This window comes from Arachis ipaensis, chromosome B1 (genome assembly GCF_059453495.1).
Source record: "Arachis ipaensis isolate K30076 ecotype BB chromosome B1, ASM5945349v1, whole genome shotgun sequence".
Lineage (NCBI taxonomy): Eukaryota > Viridiplantae > Streptophyta > Magnoliopsida > Fabales > Fabaceae > Arachis > Arachis ipaensis.
This window is the reverse complement of record NC_142436.1, coordinates 19,953,930-19,978,839: the sequence shown is the minus strand read 5'-3', so window position 1 is coordinate 19,978,839 and position 24,910 is coordinate 19,953,930. Positions and strand designations below refer to the sequence as shown.

The 24,910-nt window shown below is 31.2% G+C and overlaps 1 protein-coding gene across 3 annotated transcripts; it reads right to left on the bottom strand.

The window, feature by feature from the left end:
• Positions 1-1,522: 1,522 nt before the first annotated feature.
• Positions 1,523-9,320, bottom strand: LOC107626974 (SEC-C motif-containing protein / OTU-like cysteine protease family protein). Of its 3 annotated transcripts, none has more exons than XM_016329870.3 (12): positions 9,106-9,320; positions 8,109-8,215; positions 7,205-7,280; positions 5,780-5,929; positions 5,258-5,319; positions 4,645-4,729; positions 4,414-4,563; positions 4,004-4,121; positions 3,640-3,764; positions 3,427-3,527; positions 2,932-3,196; positions 1,523-1,752 (listed from the first exon to the last, which is right to left on the bottom strand). In XM_016329870.3, exons 1-11 carry the CDS (start codon positions 9,160-9,162, stop codon positions 3,067-3,069), a joined length of 1,161 nt encoding a protein of 386 aa, XP_016185356.1. In that variant the 5' UTR covers positions 9,163-9,320; the 3' UTR covers positions 1,523-1,752; positions 2,932-3,066. The 3 variants fall into 3 exon arrangements, with proteins under 3 accessions (XP_016185356.1, XP_088357346.1, XP_088357347.1); XM_088501220.1 differs by having other exon boundaries at positions 3,427-3,524; positions 9,106-9,301; XM_088501221.1 differs by lacking the exon at positions 9,106-9,320 and having other exon boundaries at positions 8,125-8,142.
• Positions 9,321-24,910: the final 15,590 nt, after the last annotated feature.

Below are 24,910 nucleotides of genomic sequence, written 5' to 3'. Positions count from 1 at the left end.
TAATTTTTCTTATTGCCATAACTTTGCAATTTACCTTTTCTGGGATTATGATTTACCGCATTTGCTTCAGGAAATGGGTCGGCGCCAGCTGGACGCGTTTCATATTTTTTAAAAGCAACTCATTGTTGCGTTCAGCAACAAGAAGGCAAGAAATTAACTCGAAATATTTTTTAAATCCTTTTTCTCGATACTGCTGCTGCAGGAGCACATTCGAGGCATGAAAAGTCGAAAAAATTTTCTCTAACATATCATTATCAGTTATCTTTTCCCCACATAATTTCATTCGTGAGGTGATTCGAAACATTGCTGAATTATATTCACTTATGGATTTAAAATCCTGTAGACGCAAGTGCGTCTATTCATATCAAGCTTGAGAAAGTATCACTGTCTTTTGATGATTATACATTTCCTCAGTTTTTTCACAGATCTGCAGGATCTTTTAATGTGAGATATTCATTTTTCAATCCTTCGTCAAGATGACGACGAAGGAAGATCATGACTTTGGCTTTATCCTTCTAGGATGCATTATTTTTAACCTTAATGGTATCTCTAAGATTCATTAATTCAAGATGAGAGAACTTTGACATAATAAAAATTTATTACCTGAGTCTTGCTAAAATTTTGGTCAGAATCTCATACTGATAACGTGTTGTAAAATAAATAAGGGTAAAGTATACTTTTTATCCCTGAAGTTTGGCAAAAGTTTCAAAAATACCCTTAAGTTTTATTTTGTTTCAATTTTGTCCCAGAAGTTTTTTATTTTCATCAAATATACCCCTGACAGCTAAATTTTCAAAAAATTTAAGACCAATCTAACAATAATGCATGAAAATTATGCTTGATTTGCTTGTGTTGAGGGTTGTTCTTATGAAATTATTATTGAATTGGTCTTAAATTTTTTGAAAAATTAGCCGCCAAAGGTATATTTGATGCAAATCGAAAACTTTTGGGACAAAATTGAAACAAAATAAAACTTAAGGATATTTTTAAAATTTTTATCAAACTTTAGGGACAAAAAGTATACTTTACCCAATAAATAAATAAGATAGAGAAAATAGATATAAAATAAAGAAGCGTAAACAGATAACTTCAATATTAATATTCATTAATATAATTATCTCAATATAATAAAGATGGTTTATATATATATATTTACTAATATATGTAACAACTTATTTGTAAAAAAAAAAGGAGAAAAAATATAAGAAGAATAAGAGAGTAATTTTATTATTACTATTGTCTATTATTAATAGAGGCTTAACCTCCCATTTATACACATACAAAATGTTATATTTTCAACCTTATTAAATTCATTCACATAATCAACCTTATCACAACAGAAAGAACCCTTCTCAGCCTGAGCTATTAACTTTACAATGATATTAAAAAGACAATAATTTAAATTATCATATTTAATTTAATATTTATAATTTCATATATATAATATTTATAATGATATATTTATTACATTTAATGTTACCTATTTATTACAGCAGTAATTAATAAATACAAAATATAGTAATTTTAGACAGATTTTCGTTGTCTTCCAACAATTTTGTAACTTTATTAGTATAAATCATTTCGATCATTTTTGTTACCCTTATATTTTAGGCCAAACTGATTCTCACACAAGATATTACAATATAAAAATTGATTCCATGTTGTTCCATTATAAGAAAATAATGCTTTTATAACAATATTCCACCTATTGTCCATCCTTCTGTCCAAAACTAGCCTCTGTCAAAAGGAAACCTATTTACAAAAGGAAAAGAAAAAATTACACGTCATGAAAACTATATATTTTGTGTTGCTAATATTTAATAAAAAATATTATATGGACCACCTTTGTGTACACAGTACAGCTCTTTTGTATATTATCAAATTTTTGTGTTAAAAAGTAATTGATAAAAAAGTAAAGGTAAAAATTTGTCTTTTATAACATGAAAAGAAAGTATACAAAAGCAGTGACAAGTACAAACATTGTTTCTCAATTCTCATAATCTGGAGTGACTTCAGAGTAAACCCTACTAGTAAAAGTTTATAAAGTACGCGTTCAAACTCTCAGTACAGAAAGTACCATAATAATAATAATAATAATAATAATAATAATAATAATAATAATAATCATAAACGAGGGATCTGATTACACCAGAGGTTGGAGTGGTGTTTGTGTTTTGCAGAAACATAAGCATCTCGTTTTGTGCTTTATAAATCAAACATATCATTTGTTTGTATTTGTAGCTTAGGAAAGTTAAGGGCAGTCAAAAGTAACTTATATTTATAAAAATTAAAAAATCTAATATAATATCATATATTAATAATTTAGATTTATCTTTAATTAAATTGATGTCAAATTCCATTGACGATAAAAATTGCCCTCTATTTATGTGTATTATAGTTATTTTAAATTCACCAAATACAATTGTTGTTATTTGTGTTTACTGAAAACCACCGACTCCACCTAGTGGGACAAAGTGTTGTTGTTACTAAAAACCATTTTACATTTGATTTGCAAAAAACAGATGCTACAACTTTTAAAAAGCTATTTTTTCAAAAGTCAATTTTGATAAGCTATCTGCGAAAAGTAAGTTTTACTAAACAAGCCTAAATTAAATTAGCTTATGTCGTCAAATAACTCTGTATGCATGATGAATTTTATAAATGTGACTATTAACTTGATAATCAAGCTAACCAAATTTCGGAAAATTTAATATCAATAGTTATACTACATATATTACTTAAAATGATCATTTAAAAAGATATTCCCTCCCCCCCCCCCTTCCCCTTCTTTTTTTTATAAAAAAAAAAAAAAAAAGAGAGAGAGAACTTTTCAAGTAACTCTTTAGAGAACACATTATACCAGAACTCGTAACATAAATGGCAGAGTTCTCAGTGTAAATCAGCATAGCATACAATGAAAAGCTCACTTACCTGATGTAGTTTTTAATCCTCGGGGGGAACAAGAAATTAGCCACATCTGGAGCGGACAAGAACTCGCGAACCATTATCTTGAAGCAATGAAGAGGTGGTGTATTCCACAATACGAGTCTTACATTTATAATGAACTCAAATACAAAGTGCGCCCATGTCGGGTGTCACCGAATCATAGTCACCAGACACATCCGCTTTTGACGAAACCCCTTTCTTTCCCTGCTTGCTGTCTCTTTTGCTCCTTCTTGATTCGGCTGCTTGGTTACTGAGACAACAATTGAAGTTTTTGTACCACATTATACTCATCTGCTATGCATAACTCATGTTGATCGCATTCTTATAGCAGTAAAAAATCAAAAACCATATCAACAAATTTAAATTCAAGGAACATCACATGAGCACCCTAAATAAAAATTTCTAAGCACACTGCAGACATGATCGAAATTTTGAAACAGAAACAGGAGCACAAGAAAAGGGAGAAAAAAAGATACATACACCACAAACCGTGCAGATTGTCTAGCCAAGGTTGTTCCACAACAAGCTTTGTATTTCTTTTTTGAACCACATGGGCACATTTTGTTTCTAGAAATCTTCTGCTGTTAACATTCAGAAAGAAGTGGCAACAAGATTGTCAAAAGAGATCAAAGAATAAGAGACACAAGCACAGCGCATGCAGACACACTGACAGAGAAAGTAGACAAAGAATACCGTGTCGTTTTGTTGACATGTGCTACGTTCATTGGTCTTCCTGGAGCTTTTACTTGATTCAGCATTTATGCTGTTCTCTACTATATTTTCTTTTTGTTGTTCACTATTCTCATTTTTATCATGACCTGTATATGTTTTGAATTTGGGGCAAGAATTAGCACAAAGTCAAAAGTGTTGTTCTTTTCTACTAATTGAACTGTTTAAACTAAATAGCAATGAATAAACACAAAGATGCATTAACTCTACCAGCATAAGTTTTAGAGATAAAAGAAAAATCTAAACGGGAAAATTTGTACGTTTGTCCTCGGTTATAGAAAAGGTGAAGCGGTTATAGAAAAGGTGAAGCGCATGGACTAGGCATTACCATAGGCATCAGCCTGAATAGGAGAGGAATCACACTTTGTAGACCACTCTTCTTCTCCTTGTTCTGCAATTAGGAACTCTATTGCAGCATCGATGTCTCCGTTTACCTGCTCTAGAATCTGGTACAAGGAAGACATACCCTAAATATATGCCAAATAGTAATTTTCCAGGGAAGATAACAACTTGAAAGAGATCAGGCTGAACCAACATATTATTAAGGGCTGGCAACATTAACCCTATCCGCAGATATCCAACCCGACCCAACCCATTCAGGTAGGGTAGGGTTGAATTTTAGAAAAATTTTAAGCCCGCGGGTAGGGTTCGGGTGGAATCTAAACCCTATCCTACTCTACCCATTGCCAGTTCTAATTATTTATGTCATACATGGAGCATACAAACATGCTATCTCACCTGTTCCACTCTTTCAGTGTTTTCGCATCCGCTTCCAGCCATAACCAACTTTATAGAACCTGGCTGAAATGATTCCCTGCCAGCTTGCGCATGGGCTTTGTTAGCCGTAACTTTTGCTTGATGTGATGTCGCTGAAAGATCAGCATCAGCCTTAAACAAACTAGAATTAATCAGGCAATAGCTACTATTAATATTAATTTGAGAGTCAGGTAACAGAATTCCAATAAGAACCTTAATTACAATTGACCTTGCAGGCCCATCACAAGGATCATCCTTCAACCTCACACTATTATAATGCTCCCCATCATGATAAGACCTGGAAAAACAATCATATAGAATAAAATCATCAATGTTCATGAAGAAAGACAACAAAATTATTTTGAACTAGTTCCTATAGAAGCAATAGGCACAATTTAAATTTTAATTACATGGCAAATATGTATATATAGTGCACAGGACAATGTCGCAAGAGGCATTCTTCCCATAACAATAAATGACATGATCTACTTAATATGAAATCATTAGTTACTAAATACTCCAGCTACATATCAATAAGATCTATAAAAACAAACTAATACATAAAAGGATCCAAACCCATTGCAACACCCACCATGCATACACACACGATTCTAATGTCTTGGAGATACTAATCAAACACCAGAAGCATTTGTCTCAAATCATGAAATGAAGATGCTGGAAGCAAATTGAGGATATGAAGAATTTATTGCTTGTCTACGTCATAGATTTAGCACACCAAAAAGATTATTATAATGCTCTTAGTATCCAGCAATAAAGACAAGACAGTATAAGTTCAAAAGATAACCACAAACTCTATAGTACTTACAAATGGATCATACGAGCTCGACAATCATCAAAATTTCTTACGTACCAACGAGGTGACATGTTCTGCATACAACAACCACTAAGGATGAGAATTTCAATAAGTGAAGTCTAGACCATCTGCAGAAATTGGTGTTTTCAATCTTTACAGAATTAAGTCTAGTTTAGACACATGAAAATATAAGAAAGGTGTAAAGGAAGAAATATAATCTAATGTGAAAACATATAATTAAGGTAAAGACTATATTACCTTTCTAACCAAAATATAATCTAATGTGAAAATATATAACTAGTAATTAGTTGGATTATTTTGGTTACATTACCTTTCTTACCAAAATATAATTGCGGTAAGGGTTAGAAATATAATCTAACCAAAATAAAAGTAAATATAATTGAAAGTAGTCCCCAGTCTTCATCGAGGTAAAGGTATGAAAAATCCAACCAATTACCAACTTCATTCCAAGTTCACAACATTAGAATACAAAGATAATGAAACAATTATTTAGTTTACAACGATATTACTTACCCGGTGAATGCATATATTACTATGTAACACAAGAGAAGCTGCCTGCAATTCCATATGTCCAGCCCATGTACCATCATTTTCCATCGTCTGGCAATATTCATCAAAGGGGACTTCATCTTCAATAAAGGGCTCAAACATTTCCCGATTGTCCTGTTAAATACAGCTTCAAAATGAGATTATGTTAAAGGGTTTCAATGTACAAACTAAAAGACAAACTAACAGACATACACACACAAATATATATACAAGATGTCACTCAGTTTGCAAGAATCTGATAAAGCTAATAACCTTAATATTTATGTAAAGTCACAAACATAAACTATAAGATTGATGGAAAACAAATTGACAAATTCTGTGTGGGAAATAAGCAATCGTAATAATCAACAAGAACAATAATCAAGCATTATCCCAAGGAATGATATGCGAAAAGGATCAAATGATCAAAAAGTGAAAAGATTAATAAAGAAACTCCATCAGATCTATGATCCTTACTGGAGCTTTTACAAGCCTTATTCAAACAAATTAAGCCACTTAAGGATAGAGTCTAAACACTTTTCTACAACAGATGCTACAAGCCTAGAACAACTTTCTCTCTAATACCATCGTATGCAGTGTGTTCATTGACATGTTTCTACAACAGGTTCTGATTCCATAATCTTTCAAATACTCCTACCAATTTTCTAAATTGATATTACTAGTGTGTACAGATTAGCTGATAAGCCCTTCCCCTTTTGTAAGAAACAATTGCATGTTCCACGTGGATAAAAATCGTTGCATAAGTGCATAAACTTGAAGCTCAGATTAATGATGTTAAAGAATTACACGAAGGATATAAAAAGAAAAAGGGGTAAAGTACTAAATTGGTCCCTTACGTTTGGGCGTAATCCTGTTTTGGTCCTTAAGGTTTAAAGTATCCTATCTAAATCCAAAAAAGTTTCATTTAGCTTCAATGTAGTCTCACTGTGAGGTCAAAGTTAAATAATTAACAACATGTCCTACATGACAGCAGTACAAGAACAAGGTCGATAATTTGGAGAATAAGTACAAACTCCAGAGACACAAAATCAATCGTAGATACATCAATATATTTATTTATCATTTTTCTTACAATTTAAATGAAATATTTCTATAGAACTAAGGAGAATGATAAATAAATGTATTGATGCATCCATGGTTGATTGTGTCTTTAGAGCTTGTACTTGTTCTCCAGATTATCGACCTTGTTCTTGTACTGCTGTCATGTAGGACATTTCGTTAATTATTTAACTTTGACCTTACGGTGGGATTATATTGAGGCTAAATGAAACTTTTTTTGATTCAAATAGGACACTTTAAATCTTAAGGACCAAAACAGAATTACACCCAAACGTAGAGGACCAATTTAATACTTTACCCAAAGAAAAAGTGTTTCCAAAAACACCATACCATTATGTGTTTCACCACCATGCTGCGATACTTTTGATGTCCCTCTTCATTACCTTCCAACTGATCAGCAAGGGCTCTGCACAAGAATAGAAGAGTGAAAAGGTTAAAACTAATAATATACTCGGACATAATTGATTCATCTGATTGCAAACACCAATTGCCACTAGACTACCTATCAACAAACAAAAAGAAGTGGAAGGGGCTTTCCAAGTAGGGGTTGGTAACTGGGAAGGATCTTCTTAGAACTGTGGGCCTTATTCCCACCCAAAAGTCAACTCAAGGGAGAAAGATCACCTTTATAATGATAAAAGCTCTCTAAGCCCTTTTCGTGCATAGCCAATGGGGGATGAACTAAAGCACCCACAAACGCAGGGTTATATATTTTGAAGTAGTTCACAGAACTGTGCTTCTCCAAGTAGTCCAATATAAATAATGATACCATCTTAACATTTTCGTGTAATTTCACCCAAAGAACTAGCTCAAGGGAAAGAATTGCCCCAGTGATGATACCCTTCAAGCATTGTGGAATTCAATAAAGCTAAGAGCACTAGAGCAGATAATGCCAAAATCTCATAGGCTTAACCTAACCTCAGATTTAGCATAAGAACAATGAGGGTGGTATTATATTATTTTCTGTACTAGTACCATCTCCAGTTTATTTGATTTCTCACTTTAAGAGATATGCAGAAGAGCAAAGAAACTCAAAATCAAGGCTTATTTATAAAGATTTTTTACTAAAATACTCTTATATAATTTTTAACATCTAATTAGTTCATCCTATTAAGCTCACATTCCTTAGTCAATAACGTGCTTAAAACCATATGATGCGCAAAATTAGAAAACTAATAATAACTTTTTCTTTAATATAAGAGAATCACAGATAAAATCAACTAAGAAGGCTGACCTGAAGAAACAATTACCATCTGCTGTTATGTCAACAATGCGCAGGCCCAGTGCATCCAACTGACTCCGAAATTGTGAAGTATCAGCTGGTTTCCCGGGCTTCTTATTCTGTTAAAAAAAAATGGCAGCACATTGATTCTTAGAAGCATTATGAAATCATAATTGGATTATTTACTTAAACAAGTTAATTGAGGAGGTTACTTAATCAAAAGAACAAAGCATCCATGCGCGCGCGCACAAACATTCTCATCATAACATCGTATGCTTAACCTTCGAAAGTCATTAAGCACCGAAAGATTTGACACATCTTGACAAATACAAACTTGACACTATGGATGTGCTTGTTTTAACTTTCTCTGACAAAACTTTTTCACATATTTGTATAAATTTAGAAAATAACCAGAATGTAAAAAAAATAAAAATCAGTTTTTGAGCTTTTTCCTTCTTTTTGGATTTTGGTAAAAGCTAAACAGGGTAGCTTCTAACTAAAATCAGTTTTCAACATTCTTACAAATTTATTAAAAAAAATTCAAGTTGTAAAATCACTATTTTGAAAATCAGAAACAAATGCACCCCTATATCAGTGGCCAACTATCATAAGTGAATATAGATGTCATCTCAGCATCTTTATGTGAATTTCATCTAATCTTATCTAATTATATTACAAAAAATAGAACATAGATAACCACTGATTACAAGTACTCTAAAATCTAAAAAATTATTCAGTACACTTACACACACTCTAGGAAGCACAAGTTTCATAAGCTAGTCACTTTAAGCAACAGTGCAACTCACCGCTAAACTAAACCCAAAACGAATAAGGAAAACAAATAATAATAATAATAATAATAATAATAATAATAAATTAACAAAAAGAAAATCCAAAAACAAATTGATTAATGTGCATAACTTGTAGTTAAGGTTGATGCAGCAAACGCACGAAAGAAGAACGAAGAATCAAAAAATTTATAGAAGTTGAGGAAGGTGATGGCGGTTACTTGCGGGTGGTGTTGTTTCTTGTGGGATATCTTCCTCTGTTGTTTTGGCTTAACCATATCCTCTCCTCGTACAGAATCGAAAAACCAGAAATTGCTTGGGATGCCGGTGCGAGTACGAACAAGACCCAACCCTGGAACCAGTAATAAAGCAATGTGTACAAAATATTGTTATGGGGCTTTTGGTTTTGTAAATGGTATGGGTTGGGTCCTTTGTTACCAGTTCAATGTTTTATATTAGAGAAAGTATTGGGAACTAAAACTAGTTGTGTACCATGTGTATAATGTGTACAATGTATTAAAAAAAATTATAATAAAAAATTAGATGATTAATTAATTATTTAATTTTAAATTTTAAAATTTGAAAAATTAGGATTAGTATTTAAATTCATTCACACTATGTACGATTATTTTTAATCTTATCGTAACTTTCAATATACGTTCAAAACTCATCACTGAATTTCTCGTCGGCCGACGCCGCCGCATCACACCCTCCTCACCTTCATCGGTCAGCCCGATGCGCCTCGCCCTCCGACGCTCAGCCTAACGCTGCCGCTTTTTCGCGTGCCTCTCTTCCGAACCGGCTTCGCTTTCCCCCATTCCTTCAAGCCTTTTCTCGCCGATGATACTACCATGCTCTTTTTCTTCAGATCCAAGCATGGTTAGCTTCTTTCAGATTTGGGCCCTATGCTTCACAACAGTGCCGCTTTCGTCATGCCTAGTCCTTCAAAACTATGTTTCTTCTTCTTCTATTTTAATGGTCAATTTAGAATGGTCATTTAGTAGGTATGTTGATAGTTATTTTAATTTTTATATAGATGATTATTTTGATTGGATTGGGTTTAATTATATATAATTAAAATATGTTAGATGTTCAGTCACAAAAAAATATATGTTAGATGTTCAATTCATTAGGTATGCGGATGATTATATCCTTAAGTGGATGATTATTTTTACTAAGGGTGAGTGGCATGTGGCAAGCCAAGTAACGACAGTGAAATGGGATGATTATTGATGAAGGTTGGGTGGCCACCGGTTGAAAAAGAAGAGAGTATTTGAGTAAAATACTTTAGTAAATTAGGATTTTAGATGGTTATTTTTTTAAAATAACTAATTGAATTTTTTAAAAATTTAAAATTTAAAATTAAAAAATTTAAAATTTAAAATTTAATATAAAATAATTGAATGAAAGTTTTTAAATTTATTATTTATTTTTATTTGACTAAATAACCAATCCATTGTACATATTATCAAGATTCCTTATTGATTCCGTAGCAAATTTATAAAAGATAATAACATCAAATGGGTTGAGCAAGATTGGATTTAACATTTAAAAAACATTTTTTTGTAATGAAATAAATTAATTAATTATTTTCCAATAGAGTAAATACACAAATATCGTCTTCCTATATTTACATATATAGAGTAAATATTCTTTCAATCCTTAACCATTTCTTTGATGTCTAAACAAAAGATAAAACTAAAATAAACTTAGTCTAAATCAAAACTCATAACTTGTTGAAAAATAACACTACGTTCTAACCTAATCATATGATTAGGATTATTCCTTGTTTAATATTTAGTTATTCAGTCCGTCATTTTATTTGTTTTTTTAGCTTTAGAATCAACTTGAACATACCAAGATTTAGACAAAAGTTTTTAAATTTTGTGAACTAAATCAACAACTTCATACATATACCTACCACTAGAGTTATGCAAAAGGTGTAAGACGTCTAAACAATCCGTTTCACACAATGTTTTTTAAACCGCAGTTTTAAACTAAATCTCCTCTAAACTATAAAAAGCTCACATCTGATGATAGACCAGAGAAGAGAACTATTGGAGCAGCCCGAGATCCAACTCCTATTAGAATCTCTAATAATATAGTCAAAACCAGTCACAATTAACTTTAAAGTTGTTACCTACAGGAGGTTCCAATACCATTGATCCTTGAAGGTGCTGAATGAAAAATATCGGTGTATATAAAATCTCTGGTCCATGACAGTGCTTCTAATGAGGGCAACCACCTTGTGATTCATTCAATGATTCTCAATATTAAAAACATCATTACATCTGTGTCTCTACAACCACCACACTTCGATCCCAAAAAGAACTTTATTACCAGGCACGACCTTTCTCACGCCTCAATGGAAGTGCCTTCAAACAAGTCAATAAAGCGAGTGTCTAACATTTGACAAAGACTCTTGGATTTAACATAATTCCGCAAATAATGTTCGACTATCTTTGGAGCAGCATTGCATCTCTGGCATAAATTTAAACTAGCTAGATACCTCCTGAAATGGAAAGTTTCCGTCGGGAGAACGTTATGAAGCCCAAGCCACATAGTGAATTTGATCTTCTCCAAAAGATTTAAATGCCACAGCCAACTCCAATCACTATTACCATTCCAATTCAGTTTATGCTTCAACAACCAACTATGGCCCTCTCTTGTACTGTATCCTTTTGTCCTTGCAGACTACCAACTCTATCCTATATCCAGGTTAGCCGAATTTAGATTGGTAAGACCGAAAATAAATTACTTAACTACAAGAGGAATTGTCGTAGCAAGCATATCCACGATTAAGATTTATCATGCCACAAATCAGTCACTATAAATTCCGATTTAGATATATGAATATAAAAAATAAGATTACAAAATCTTTCAAACGAAATCCACTCATTATATCACAAAAATTACTGCACACCCCTACATTCTACCTAAATTCATTCTTAAGTCCTTAACCATTTACTCAAAAAATAAAATGTTTTTTAATTATTTTAAAATATTATATTGGTTCTCATTCATCAAAATTATTGATCAAATTACTCTTTTTAATTGGTTGTCAAACAACAACTTACTAACATGTCAGGTCTAAGTGCCCATAGAAATAATTTAGTCAAAATAAGGACTAATAAGCTTCTAATTACTTTAAAAAATTAAAGAATAATAAGTCTTCCAAAATAATTAAAATATCTTTTTCTTTAATTTCTGCCTTGAGCTCCTTCTTCTTCCTCTTTCTTTTATTATTTTCCATCAAACCCAATAGAAAAAAAAATCAAAATCTAAACCCTAAACCAATTCCAATTCCAATTCCAATTCCACTACCATATGTTCTGTTTCCACTTCACATATCACAGTATCACACCTCTGTCTGCTTGGTTTTCACACCATGGTCCAAGAATCATGTTTATAAATTTTCTGAGATAGTTTGTTAATTAATTATACATTTTGAGATGTTTGTACATTAAATATGCCTTTTCATGTCTTGTTCATTGGTAGTTTGCAATAAATTATTTGAATAAATATTTTTTACTATTTCAAAAAATAAACAAATCATATGAATCAATAAAATTTTTAAATTGTATTTATTATTTATTAATCATCAAAATTCAATCTAAGAGCATTTCTAACAAAATATTTTGAGTATCATTTTTTATATTTTTAATAAATTAATTAATTTAAAATTAAAATTTATATTAAAATTAATTGATGAAATAAAATTGATATTATTTTAGAAATATAATATTATTTTGATGGAAAACTAATAAAATTTTGCTATTTGTATAATTATGTGAAAAATTAAAAATAATATAAAATTCTAACTAAATTAAGCGTAAATATTAAAAGAAAAAAATTTTATTTTTAATTTTAAATCATTATTTATGACATATGATCCCATAAATATTTATATATTATTTTATAAAATTCAAAATAAAATTAAAATTAAATATAATATTAGAGATGCTCTAAAATATAAAATTAACAACCCTCTACCTATCTAAAATGAATATGTTTATCCATTGTATATCATTATAATACAAACTGAAAAATTTAGAATAATGATTAAGTTATCTTTATGTGATTTTAAAGTCATGGATTTAAGTCATAAAAATCGCTAATTCGCTATTGATATAATTATCATGTTAAAAAAGTACGTAATTAAATTTTTTGGATGTGGCTGTTCTTCAGATCCAATATCAATGCAAAATGTTTTATATATCGAAGTGTCTTTTTTTTCTATCATTATAATACGAGAATAAATTTTTTCATTTTTTTTTCTAAAATAGTATTATTAAGTGTGATCTTTTATTATATATATTTTAAATAGGACTAAAAAAATATATTAAAAATATTATATAATAAAAAATCAAACTTAACAGCACCATTTAAGAGAAAAATAAATAAATTAAAAGGAAACATTATCCTACATTCCTTAGTCTGCCAAAACTAGCTAAGAGAGTGGAACAAAATCGAGCAAAGCCTTTTATTCGGTGTAGGTGGGATCCTAAAACCATCAACCACCGAATTTGAGGCAGAAAAACGGGACCACAAGTCAAAACTTTGTTAATCAATTACTGTCATCCAAGTCGGCATCATTTGATTAATTAAAGGCTAAGATAGAGTTGAGCAAAAGATGGCCAGAGTAAAGGCCATGGATTAAGTCGTAACTAATTAAAGTGAAGCAATGCATGTTGATCTACTATTTGTAGTTTGTACTCGTTTATGAAGGACAGACACTTCGCTGAGTTATTGTATTCGTGTGTAACATATTTTTAACACGATATTTATTGATATTCATTCGACATACGTATGTTATGTCTAACTGTGTCTTAATAAAAAATAAAATTTTTTTTCCAGACACATTTAGACACACCTAAATACTATCACGTATCAGCATGTCCAGTCTTATTCTTAATATATATTCTTGAAATAAATTTAAATATAATATATATTATTATTTATTAAAATAAAAAAATTATTTTAAATACTTCATATAATTAAAATAAGATATTAAAAATAATTAAAAAATTAATTTATATTTTAATATCAATAAAATATTAAAATATCATTATAATTTATTCAAAAAATACTTTATATTTTATATATATACGTGTCTCCATATCTTATAAGATTTTAAAATTCACGTATCAATGTATTCCATATCGTGTTATATCCCATAAACATATCAGTGTCCATACATCATAGATACTAATTATTAATCCTTAAAAGGAAAGACACACTCCTTGTTTGCTTTATTGTGGCTGCTGCTTGCTAATCTCACTAGGACTGCACATGGATCGGATAATATCCGCATATCCACGGTAATTATCCGCATTCGATTCGAATTTTGCGGATATTATCCGATCCGCAGAGCCATCGGATCGGATCCGCACTATGGTCGGATCGGATTGCGGATTCGGCAGTGATATTCGCGGATCCGATCCGCAAATCCACATATCCGCACATAACATATAAATAGCATAGTTTAAGAAAGTAAACCCTATTGTGATATGAATTTTAGTGTGTTATTTTATGAATTTTATGATATTTTGTTTTTAATTTTTTATGTTGTACTTCAACTTAGAATAATTAAACTTAAATCTTGTGTTATTATTTTGTTTTTGTTATTCAAGAGAACTATTATTGATAATATTTTATGAGTAAATAGGCTTAAACAGATAAAAAATAAATTTTCTGGATATTTTTTTCTAAAAACAGCCAAATAGAATCTTAAAATAGTTTTTTTTTAATTATGCGAATATACTCGATATCCGATCTGATCCGATCCGCAAGTATACAGATCGGATCCGACCTAAAAAAAATGCGGATATCGTATTCGATACGATCCAATGAATACAGTACAAATCGAATAGAATTTTAGGCTATATCCGATCCGATCTGATTCGTATGCAACCCTAAATTTCACTTTTTTCCATTTCCAATGCCACAAGTGTATTAACTATTAAGACAAGATTTTGCTAATCCGGTAATAATGTTCAAAGAACTGTATTGAGATTAAATGATTTTTAAATTTAATATATATCCAAAAATGCTAAATAAAAATATTAATGAGATATAGTTTAAAGGAAGGTATTACTTCTAAAATTTTTTATTTATTTATTTTTTAAGATAAAAATTTAGTTAATATGTGTTTTAAGAGTAAAATTTAGTATGCAGGTCATGATTCATAAATTAACTCGTTTAATTTGTAATCGTACCATTTAAATTTGTAATTTTAATAGATTTTTTAATCTACACCATTTAACTTATGGGTTAAATAAATTGAACCTGCAGTTTAGTGGATCAATTCATTAACCCGCTTTAAATATATATAATATTAATAAAAATATATTTATATGACTAAAAACTAACAATCTATTTAAAACTTTTTTTTACCTCAATATTTAGTATTTAACTTTTTAATTAAATCTAAAATTAATATAAATATTAATTTATTATTGTGCAAGATTTGTGCCTTCTTTTATGGTCTATTTTCTTGTCAATTCTTTAATCATAATTCATAAATTTAATAATAGCAATGCGGAATAAAAAAAAAAAAGAGAAAGACAAAAAAAAAAAAATTTGCGGTTTAAATTGGCTCGTAAAACCATGGACTAACATAGTGCATACATAGACCTCTCTCAAAGCAACCTATATATTGTATATTAGTCTGGTTCAATCTTTTAATATTTAGTCCATTATGATCTAGGTTAAACGGATCGAACTGGTCTGTATATCTACTTCTACCTAAAGACAAATGATAAATTTATCATTAATAAAAAATTTTAAATATTTTTATTTAATGAATACAAAATAAATATATTAAAAATTTAAATTTTTTATATTTTGAACGAAAATATTTTTTAATATCTATGTATAATTTGAATTTGGTTTTGTAACATTTATTATTCTATAGCTATATTTGGTGTGCAATAATTAAACTAAAACATCTTTTCCAATTTGTCACATGTGACCATCGTTCCTAGAGAGTGAGTTATGCTCTTTGATAGAATTTGTTCTGTCTTAAAATTATTGGTTTAAAATCATTTCAGTAGGCGCCTTTCCAAAAATCATTAACTTTTCAGAACTCCATCAACATAAGATTGAATGTCAACAAACTAAATATACCAAGTTTAAAAAAAATGATTTTGCTCAAAAATGACATTTGAGGGCTGAGAACCAATCAAAATAAAATTCGGATTTATGTAGAATTTTTTGCATGATCCTAATTTCACAAAATCACCAACTCCAACTCCCACGATCAGTCCTAAGCATTTTTAAAGGTTCAAATCCGATTTGTCACACTTCTTATAAGCTATTATAGACCCGATTTTATATAAATATCGTTCAATAGTAATTATATATGCAGTGATGGATTACCATGTGTTCATAACACGCAGCGGAAGAAAAAAAAATAATTTTTAAAGATCTATTTTGTGTTTAAATTTTATTCTAGAAATAATACATAGATCATATCTAAATACCTTTAGACGCTTTAGTAAAAATCACTTTCTCATTCGATTGTACGAAGGCGCTATGCGTATCCACACCGAGACCAATCTTTGCTGTCAACTCCTTGACCAATGGATATCTGATCTAAATTGAGAAACCTCTTGCAACTCTTTACATGCCATAAAATTCTTCTCCAAGAATTATACTCACATACGTTTATGTGTGTAGAGGTAAAGGAATAAAAATCCTTGTTATTCTCTCTCCTTTCCTATACTCTTGAGGTACATATATATAGTATGAGATTTGTTATTGATTTTAAATTTGAATCTCAATTTAAATTTAAATCATATCTTGAAATTCCAAATCTGAATCTTTTAGATTTATGAATCATATCATAAATCAATTTGAAAAAGAATCAATTAGGATCTCATCCAAATTTAGAATTCAAGTTTACAAATAGAATAATTAATTATTCTCAAATCTCATTTACTATTCTCAATAATCATACTATTATTATATTCTTGGTGCTAGCAAAGAATATAATAATATTCCATTTGAATCAATATAATTATTTATTTGATCAAATCAAAATAATAATTAAATAATTCTACAGCAAAGATTAGAACACTCGTTAGTGTGTGACCCCATAGGTTCAATACTAAGCGAGTAGTAAATTAGTCATACTAAATTTACTAATCAAGGTTGGCGTCTAGCAACACTCCTCAACGACCCGATAGTATGAAGTAATATATTTTTACTAAGAACTTTAGAAGAACAAAGTATAATTCCTTCCATCTTTCCAGCTCTTGGTTAACCTTTAGAGTATGGTTTAATTGTCAAACTCTAACTTGTTACTATTATTATAATGAACTGTGAATGACCTAAGAAACTCATTTCTTCATTCATTCAATTTCCTTGGCCAAGGTTTTATTCATCTCAGTCATTATAATCATAGAGCTCAAACTCTTTACTGAGAGTTGACGAATTCCTTATTCACTAATCATTAATTCTACAAGTATTTAAATCATACCCAATATGTATTAGGTGTCCGGAATCAAAGTATAATAAATACATTGTTAATTACTATAATAGTCGCAGGTCAAAGAAAACTCTATTACTATGTTCATCTTGAGAATATCATATTGACAAATATACGGTAATTATAACCATTAAGAATTCTCAAAGTGAGTCAGTTCAATGGTCATATCTCTATATGCACCATCTATATATATAATTTAATAAATGAGATCTATTAATCTTCATCCAATGAAGACCATATATATATATATATTGATCTTTTCGGATTATTAATGTCATTTTTAATAATTCTATGATCAAGAACAATTTAGATTAAATTATAAAAGATTTATCTCTTAATATTATGATCACTATCACAATGATAAATCTCTAAATTTAATCAAAGACCTTATTATATTAACATTTTAATATAATAACAATAACAAATTATTTAATACATGATTGATTAGATTGTGGTTATACTCCTTATTCCCAACATGCATATATTTTTTTAGTCGATTCAAATTACAATATTAATATAGAATATGTATGTGATGTAATAACTAATATTTAGGTAATTCATCTAAACAAATGAAATGGAATGCGATATTACATGAATATCCTAAAACTAAACAGCTTATATATACAGTGACGGATCCAGAAAATTTTGTGAGTGGGGCAAAATATACATAATATGATAATAATTTTTATAATTATACTTTGTTATTATAAAATATAATTAGTCTTTAAATTATCTAATCAATAAATTAAAATACTAAAATAATAATTTAAATAATAATATATAATTTAAAATTTCATTTTTTTAGGTTTTATATTTTAAAAAGATTAAATAATTTTTTTATTGTCAATACAATCAAATGTCTTTCTTTATGTCTTTAAATAATCATTTAAAAATTCATCTCTCATATGATTACGAAATCGATTCTTTATAATATTCATATTTAAAAAAAAATTTTCAACTGATGTTATCCAACAAAAATTAAAGTTAACTTAAAAAAAACACTAACGAATAAATAGTATTATTTTGATTTCTAATTTTATTATTATTATTATTATTATTATTATTATTATTATTATTATTATTATTATTTTTTAACCATTTTTATTTAATAGTTAATATAAGATTAATATTTTTATTAGTCATTTTTAATTTAATATTAAAATTAGTTTAATTAGATAATCTATTTAATTTGAAATTAATTTAACAGAATAATTTTATATATTTATAATCAAATCTAATAAAATATTAGGCTAAATTCTATTGACTATCAAATATTTAGATTAAATAGATATGTCATTTGTTAAATATTAAAAGATTTTTTTGTGACTTTTAATAAATATAATATTTATTAGTTATTTTTATCACAATTTTCAAATTATTTAACGATTATTTTGTTTGCGTCTGAATCTTTTAGATATCAAATTGGTAGTTACCTCTATTTTAAAAAATAATCAAATATATATAATATATATACATGATACAACAGTGATATTCACTAAGTATATAAACATATTTTTTCAAATTTTAAATTTATTTATTAGTCACAATTTAAAATAACAAATCTATAATTATTTCACTCTTTTTTTTTAAATGTTATTGTAACAAATTCATTTGAATTTCGAATTGTTATTTGTTTTTTTATCGTTGAAGTTAATGAGTGAAGTTCACTTATAGTGGAGTCAAATTTAATTATATAATGGGAACAAATAATTTTTTTACTATGTATTAGTTAACAAATTTTTAAATTCCACTGGAGGCACTTGCCTCCATTCCTTTCAACATGAATTCGTCCCTGACTTATATATATGTTTGATTTTAGATTTTACTCTATGTAAATTGAAGTTATTAAATTCGATTTAAAGTTTCTATATGTAATCGAATGAAATATATTCGATTTACATGCATAAGTAGTAAATTGAATGAAACAGATTCAATTTACTAGAAAGGAGCTTTAGTGAAGTAATTCGAAACTAATTGTTTCGATTTATTCTATATTATTAGACCAAGTAAATCGAGTTTAATAAATTTGATTTACTTAACACAATGAGGCAAAACAAATTGAATTCAATTAATTCGATTTAGAATACAATTTTAAAGTATATAAATACAAGCAGAACATTAAATCTTCATTAGAGTGGCACTCACAATGCCTATTGAGGATAGTTTTTTAGTTCTTATACACTACAGAAGGACGAATAAGAAAAAAATGTGAAAGGGAATAAAATTTATTGATAAGGATCCATTGAGTATTTTTGTCAAACCTTCTACGAGTTTTGTTGAGTTTTAAAGTACTATAATTCAAAAACTAGGACTACATGGCATGAAATGGGTGGAGAAGTTATTTTATAAAATTTCAACTTCTGTTGTTCGAGATGATGTGAAGTACGACTCCTTTGTATTAGACAATGACAAAGATTTGCAAGTTTTGTTTCACTGTTGTCGTCAGTTTCCCGAGATGAGGACTCATGAGCTATTGGCTAAACTTGGAGATGTGGTCTATAGCTCAGGAGGATCGAATCGGAATTCTCAATTTGTAACAATACTAAAAGTCTCTAGTTTAATGCCAGTTAGTGCCTCTTCATTTGTGTTTGTCATTGCACCTGAGGTAGTTTTGGTAGCATCTTCGTTCTTTGCAGCTGATCTAAACCGCGATGGCGATGAAGAAATAGGTGATAATTGATCTTTCGGTTAGCTTGCTATTGTAATGGCGGGTACTCCTATATACGTACTCATATATGTCTGGCTGCTGCCTCCTGCTGCATAAGTACTCGAGCCTCCAACAAAATACATACCCCACCATGGCCACCGCCATCAACAGTACCACCACCACCACTATCAGCAGCACCACCACCTCTACTTCGACGACCGCCTCTACCTCCACGTCCACCTCTACCTCCATGCCTACCATGACCCCTACCTTGTCTAGGGGGTCGATCCCTTCCCTCCATCGCAACAATTCATCCTCGATCTACCTCTACTCATGATCAGTTGCTTGTGTACCAATGCAGCTTCGCTGCTCAACACGATGTCTGTTTGGGACATCAGGGACCTAGTCCATAGGAGGTGCTTGTTCTAGACCTATCTCTGTAGCCTTTGCCGAAATCAAAATAGCTCGGGGGTCACCTAGGAAGAGCTCTGGTGACAAGAACCTCCATCCATGCTCATACCACCATTCCAAGTATAACTGTGATGGACCTGGGTTCGGGACGACATCAAACCGGAGAACATGCTGGGCTCTATTAGCCCAGTGGAGGTGCCAAGACTGTAAGGTGCTAGGAAATCAATGATCACCCCCTGCCATCCTTCGCCATCAAGAAATTTATGTTCAAACCTGTACGAGGTCGATGTTGTACTCCTCCAACTGTGGTAGCACCCTATCCACCTGATGCCACTTTATTACCACAAAGTATATCAATGTAGTCACTGCTCTCCATAACATTGTATGTCGAGGCTCTAATATCTCAAGATGCACTACCTGAACAACTTCAAGTGAGCTATAGATCATCCATATAAACTGTAAAAGAGAAATTGTGTCAAAGGTCATAACTTAACAATGAAAACCTCAAAGGTAAAAACTCTCTATTGAAACCACATTAACACTTACATCCCCTACCTACATTAAGTCTATCCTCAGCCTCCAATACGCCACTCTAGGTCCTTTCTCACTCAATGTCGGCTGGTATCCCGACCAGCTGCCACCCAATGGCCAATACATTAGTTTAATAATAGCAAAGTAACCGAACAATTATTAATCGACATAAAAAACATAAGTATCTCGAGGCCAACGGTCAATGAAATGCATCAAACCCACCAGGCCTGAAACTTGGAAGACGCCAAAAGATTCATGACTGAAGTAGTTGCAATGGGTCATCCAACTTAACAACGTTCCTATTAGCAACACGGCACATACATCGATATAACCATGAAAGCACAACAAGCCCCAATTGTATCTACCTAAGTCATCTAGCCTATCTACGTAAGGCAGCCACCGGATGTGAAAACGTGTCCCAAGCTTGTCCCCAAATAACTGAGTTGACAACAACATTATGATGTACACCCTCGCATACCTCCTCACAGTCTCTTCATCTGCACCCTCAGGCAGCTCATTGAATGTAACATCCTTACTACCAGAATGTCACGCTTTTGCCTGCGCCACTCTGATAGTGAGGAGTATTACGACGACTTTCATATGCTTAATAAAATATGAGCCTTTGTAAAACTCGAGACCGTATAAACTATTCTTTTAAAAATCGAAAATACTTTTTGTTTGAAAAATGCACATAATATGTACAAATCAATCACAACCACTTAATATATATATATATATATATACACACACACACACAATAACTAAGTTCTTTATACAATAACTTACAAACATAATCATCAAAACTCCTAAACCCTCTTTACTAGATACAATATTAATGGCAAGGGATAAATAAATAACAACTAAACTAATATAACAACAATATCGTATAAGCAAAACGCGATTAAACTCTTCGTAAGCTTCTTCATCCGATTCCTGAAAAGGTAAAACTGTAGGAGGGTGAGAACCTAACCACATAGTCTCACCACGGATTTTTCAGAATTGTCATAAGAAGATATTTAATAAGAAAACTATTTTCGACCTCAGTGATTATCGTTGTCTTATGAATCTTTTTGGAAATCGACGGTTTAACCATCCAAAAATTCAAAACCTTTTAAAAAGAAATCAGTTAATTATCCAGAAATCCAAAACTCACTTTTCTTATAAAAGAATCTTAAAAGTTTCCTAATAGTATGAATGACCAACCTGTTTCAAACATAGGTTCATTAAGTCTATGCTGAACCAGTTTGATATTTCATACTTTACTAAATCTTAATCAGAAACCAATCACGGCCTCCAACCCATCACATATTCAACCAAGGCGTTCGGTTCAAGCAATTCAATCAAATCAATAATCAAACATCACATTCGGAAACAACCCTCAGCTTCACCACCACTAGCATGTGGGATCTCTCAGTTGTTCAAACACATACAATGCAAACAAAGAAAACACAATTAAGAAGCAGATACAGCAAATAGCTCAAATAGCAGTTAATAACAGATAAGCAATTAGGCAAACCAAAACAAATCAAACTCAAATAAAGCATGCAAATGCATATGATGCATGTCTGTCCTATGGCTGATGATATCATCTGTCGATTATATAGCCAAATCTGACATGTCCGATAGCGAACCCTAGACAAAATACCACAACCCGGAATATGTATTACTTGTCTATCCATGCCGGTGTTTCACCCAACCCAGAGTAGGCATTACTCATCTACTCAGGTAGGTGCCTCAACCATAACCCGAATAGGGATTACTTGTCCATCCTCAGGCCATGACTCGGATAGGAATTAGTCGTCTACCCACAAATAGGAATTTCTCGTCTATTTTCAAAGTTATAACTCAGATAGGAATTACTCATCTATCCCATAACTATTACTCGAATATATCATTCTTCCCATTCCATTCATCAATAATTTCAAACTCAAAACATAATTCATTCTTTTTTAAATAAAGCAAAGTCAAAATGTAATCTTTTTTTTAATAACTCAAAATCAAATTATGAAATCCTTAAAAATCCAAATCTTTCTAATAAGCACTTCAAACAAAACTTTCAACTTTTATAAAAATTTTGACAGCATCTCCTCTAAAATTCGGACTCTGCCACCCTTTTCGAGTCCCATCCAAACATTCCTCAAACCCTTCTCAACCATTTTCAAATAGCAAATCATTTTCAATAATCAAACTTTTTTCAAATATATATCAAATCCTTTCCAAATTTATTTTAAACCAAATTTTGATATTAGATCTCTTCCAAACCAAACCAATTCCAACATTAAATCTTTTCTAAAATCAACTCTTTTCTAAAATCAAACCAAATTCTAACATTAAATCTTTTCAAAAGTCAACTCATTTCCAACAATAAAATATTTCCAAATCTTAAGAAAACCAATTCGACAACTGCCAATTTACCAAAATCAATAACTCAAAATATTCAACCTTCTCAAATAGTCAAAAATTTCACCAGACAAACAATTACACTCATCCAGAGTAACCCAATTCAATCCATAAGACTCACGAAATCATAAAATAAAATATATTTTTCTCATCAATATCTATTTATAACAATTCTGCGATATAAAATAAGTTTTAAGAAAAACTCCTACCTCGAATAGTCGAACCCATAACCAAACGCGTCAAAGAAACCCTATTCCCTAGGTCCGCAATCAGTGGCATCAAATCCAACTATTTTCCACAGCAGCAACAACCACAAAAGCATCACTCGGCGACAGTAACTTAACCATGAGATGTTAATGTCACGAGAACCTTAGCAATATATAACAGAACAGTGACTACAGAGGCTCGAAACGAGGAACAACTTACTGTACTTACGAATAAGCAAGAGAAAAAGGCAACAGCGGCCCCCAGTGACGACGCAGCAACTTGATGTCGCATGCAACAACCATAACTCTCAGTATGCAAGAACCGAAACTCAACACTACATTATCAACATCTCAGAATCACTAACAGATATAACAAAATATCAATTTCAAAGATTTTGGAACGAAATGCTTACTAAGAAGACAGGGGTTCTATGGCGGCTTCCGACAACGACTACAGCGGACATGAATGGCGGCACTGACAGGATGTGATGGCAAGGAGCACAACGGCAGTGTCGGGTTCCACGGACGGTAATGGTGGCAGCTGGCGTGATGGCAACAACACTTCTCATCTCTCTTTAACTCGTGTGTCTCTTTCCCTCTCTTCGCGGCCAGCGACGGCGACGGATCTGTCAGCGATGGAGGCACGAATAACGACGCTCCTCTCTTCCACGAGTGATGGTGACGAGGTTGGCTCCACAACACTACAGCTCAGTGACGGCAACGCGGTGGCAGCTCGCGAGGATGACAACGATAGGGGCTCCTCGTGGCGGTCGCACTCCTCCTCCCCTCGGCGGTGTCAATGGCGATGGCGAGCCCTAGTGCTGCCGGTGCAGGCTCCCTCTCCCTCATCTTCTTCCTTCTCTTTTCCGTTCCCTCACTCTTCTCTTTTCTTTTTCGCTTTTCTGCTACTGCTATGTGTGTGCAAAGAAGGGAGTGGCGGCTGTGATGTCAGGTAGCATTTGGAAGAGAGATAGATACTGAGAGACTAAGACTGAGAGACAGAGACTGAGAGATAGATACTGAAATAAATCTCAATATTGTGTTTGGTGTAAAGTAGGAGACACAAATTGAAATAAGAATGAAGCTCTAATTTAATTTGTACAAAGAGTAAATTTGGAATTATTTAATTGAAATGAGGGAATTTTAGGTATAAAATGTTATTAAAGTTTCAGTCTCTGTTCCCAAAAATTTCAGTCCTCTGAGTCCCCACTTTTTGGAGGTACTGAAATACTAAAATTTTGGAGATAGAGACTGAAATTTTAGTACCAGTCTCTAAACCAACAAACATGATACTGAGTCTCAGTCTCCCAATTTTCGTCCCAGCACCTCAAAACAAACGC

Coding starts and splice junctions, on each gene's coding strand:
- LOC107626974 (XM_016329870.3), bottom strand. CDS start 9,162: ATGGTTAAGCCAAAACAACAGAGGAAGATATCCCACAAGAAACAACAC. Junction 7,281..8,108: donor GATGGTAATTGTTTCTTCAG/GTCAGCCTTCTT, acceptor ATTCTTGTGCAG/AGCCCTTGCTGATCAGTTGG. Junction 4,122..4,413: donor ACACTGAAAGAGTGGAACAG/GTGAGATAGCAT, acceptor TCCTTGTACCAG/ATTCTAGAGCAGGTAAACGG.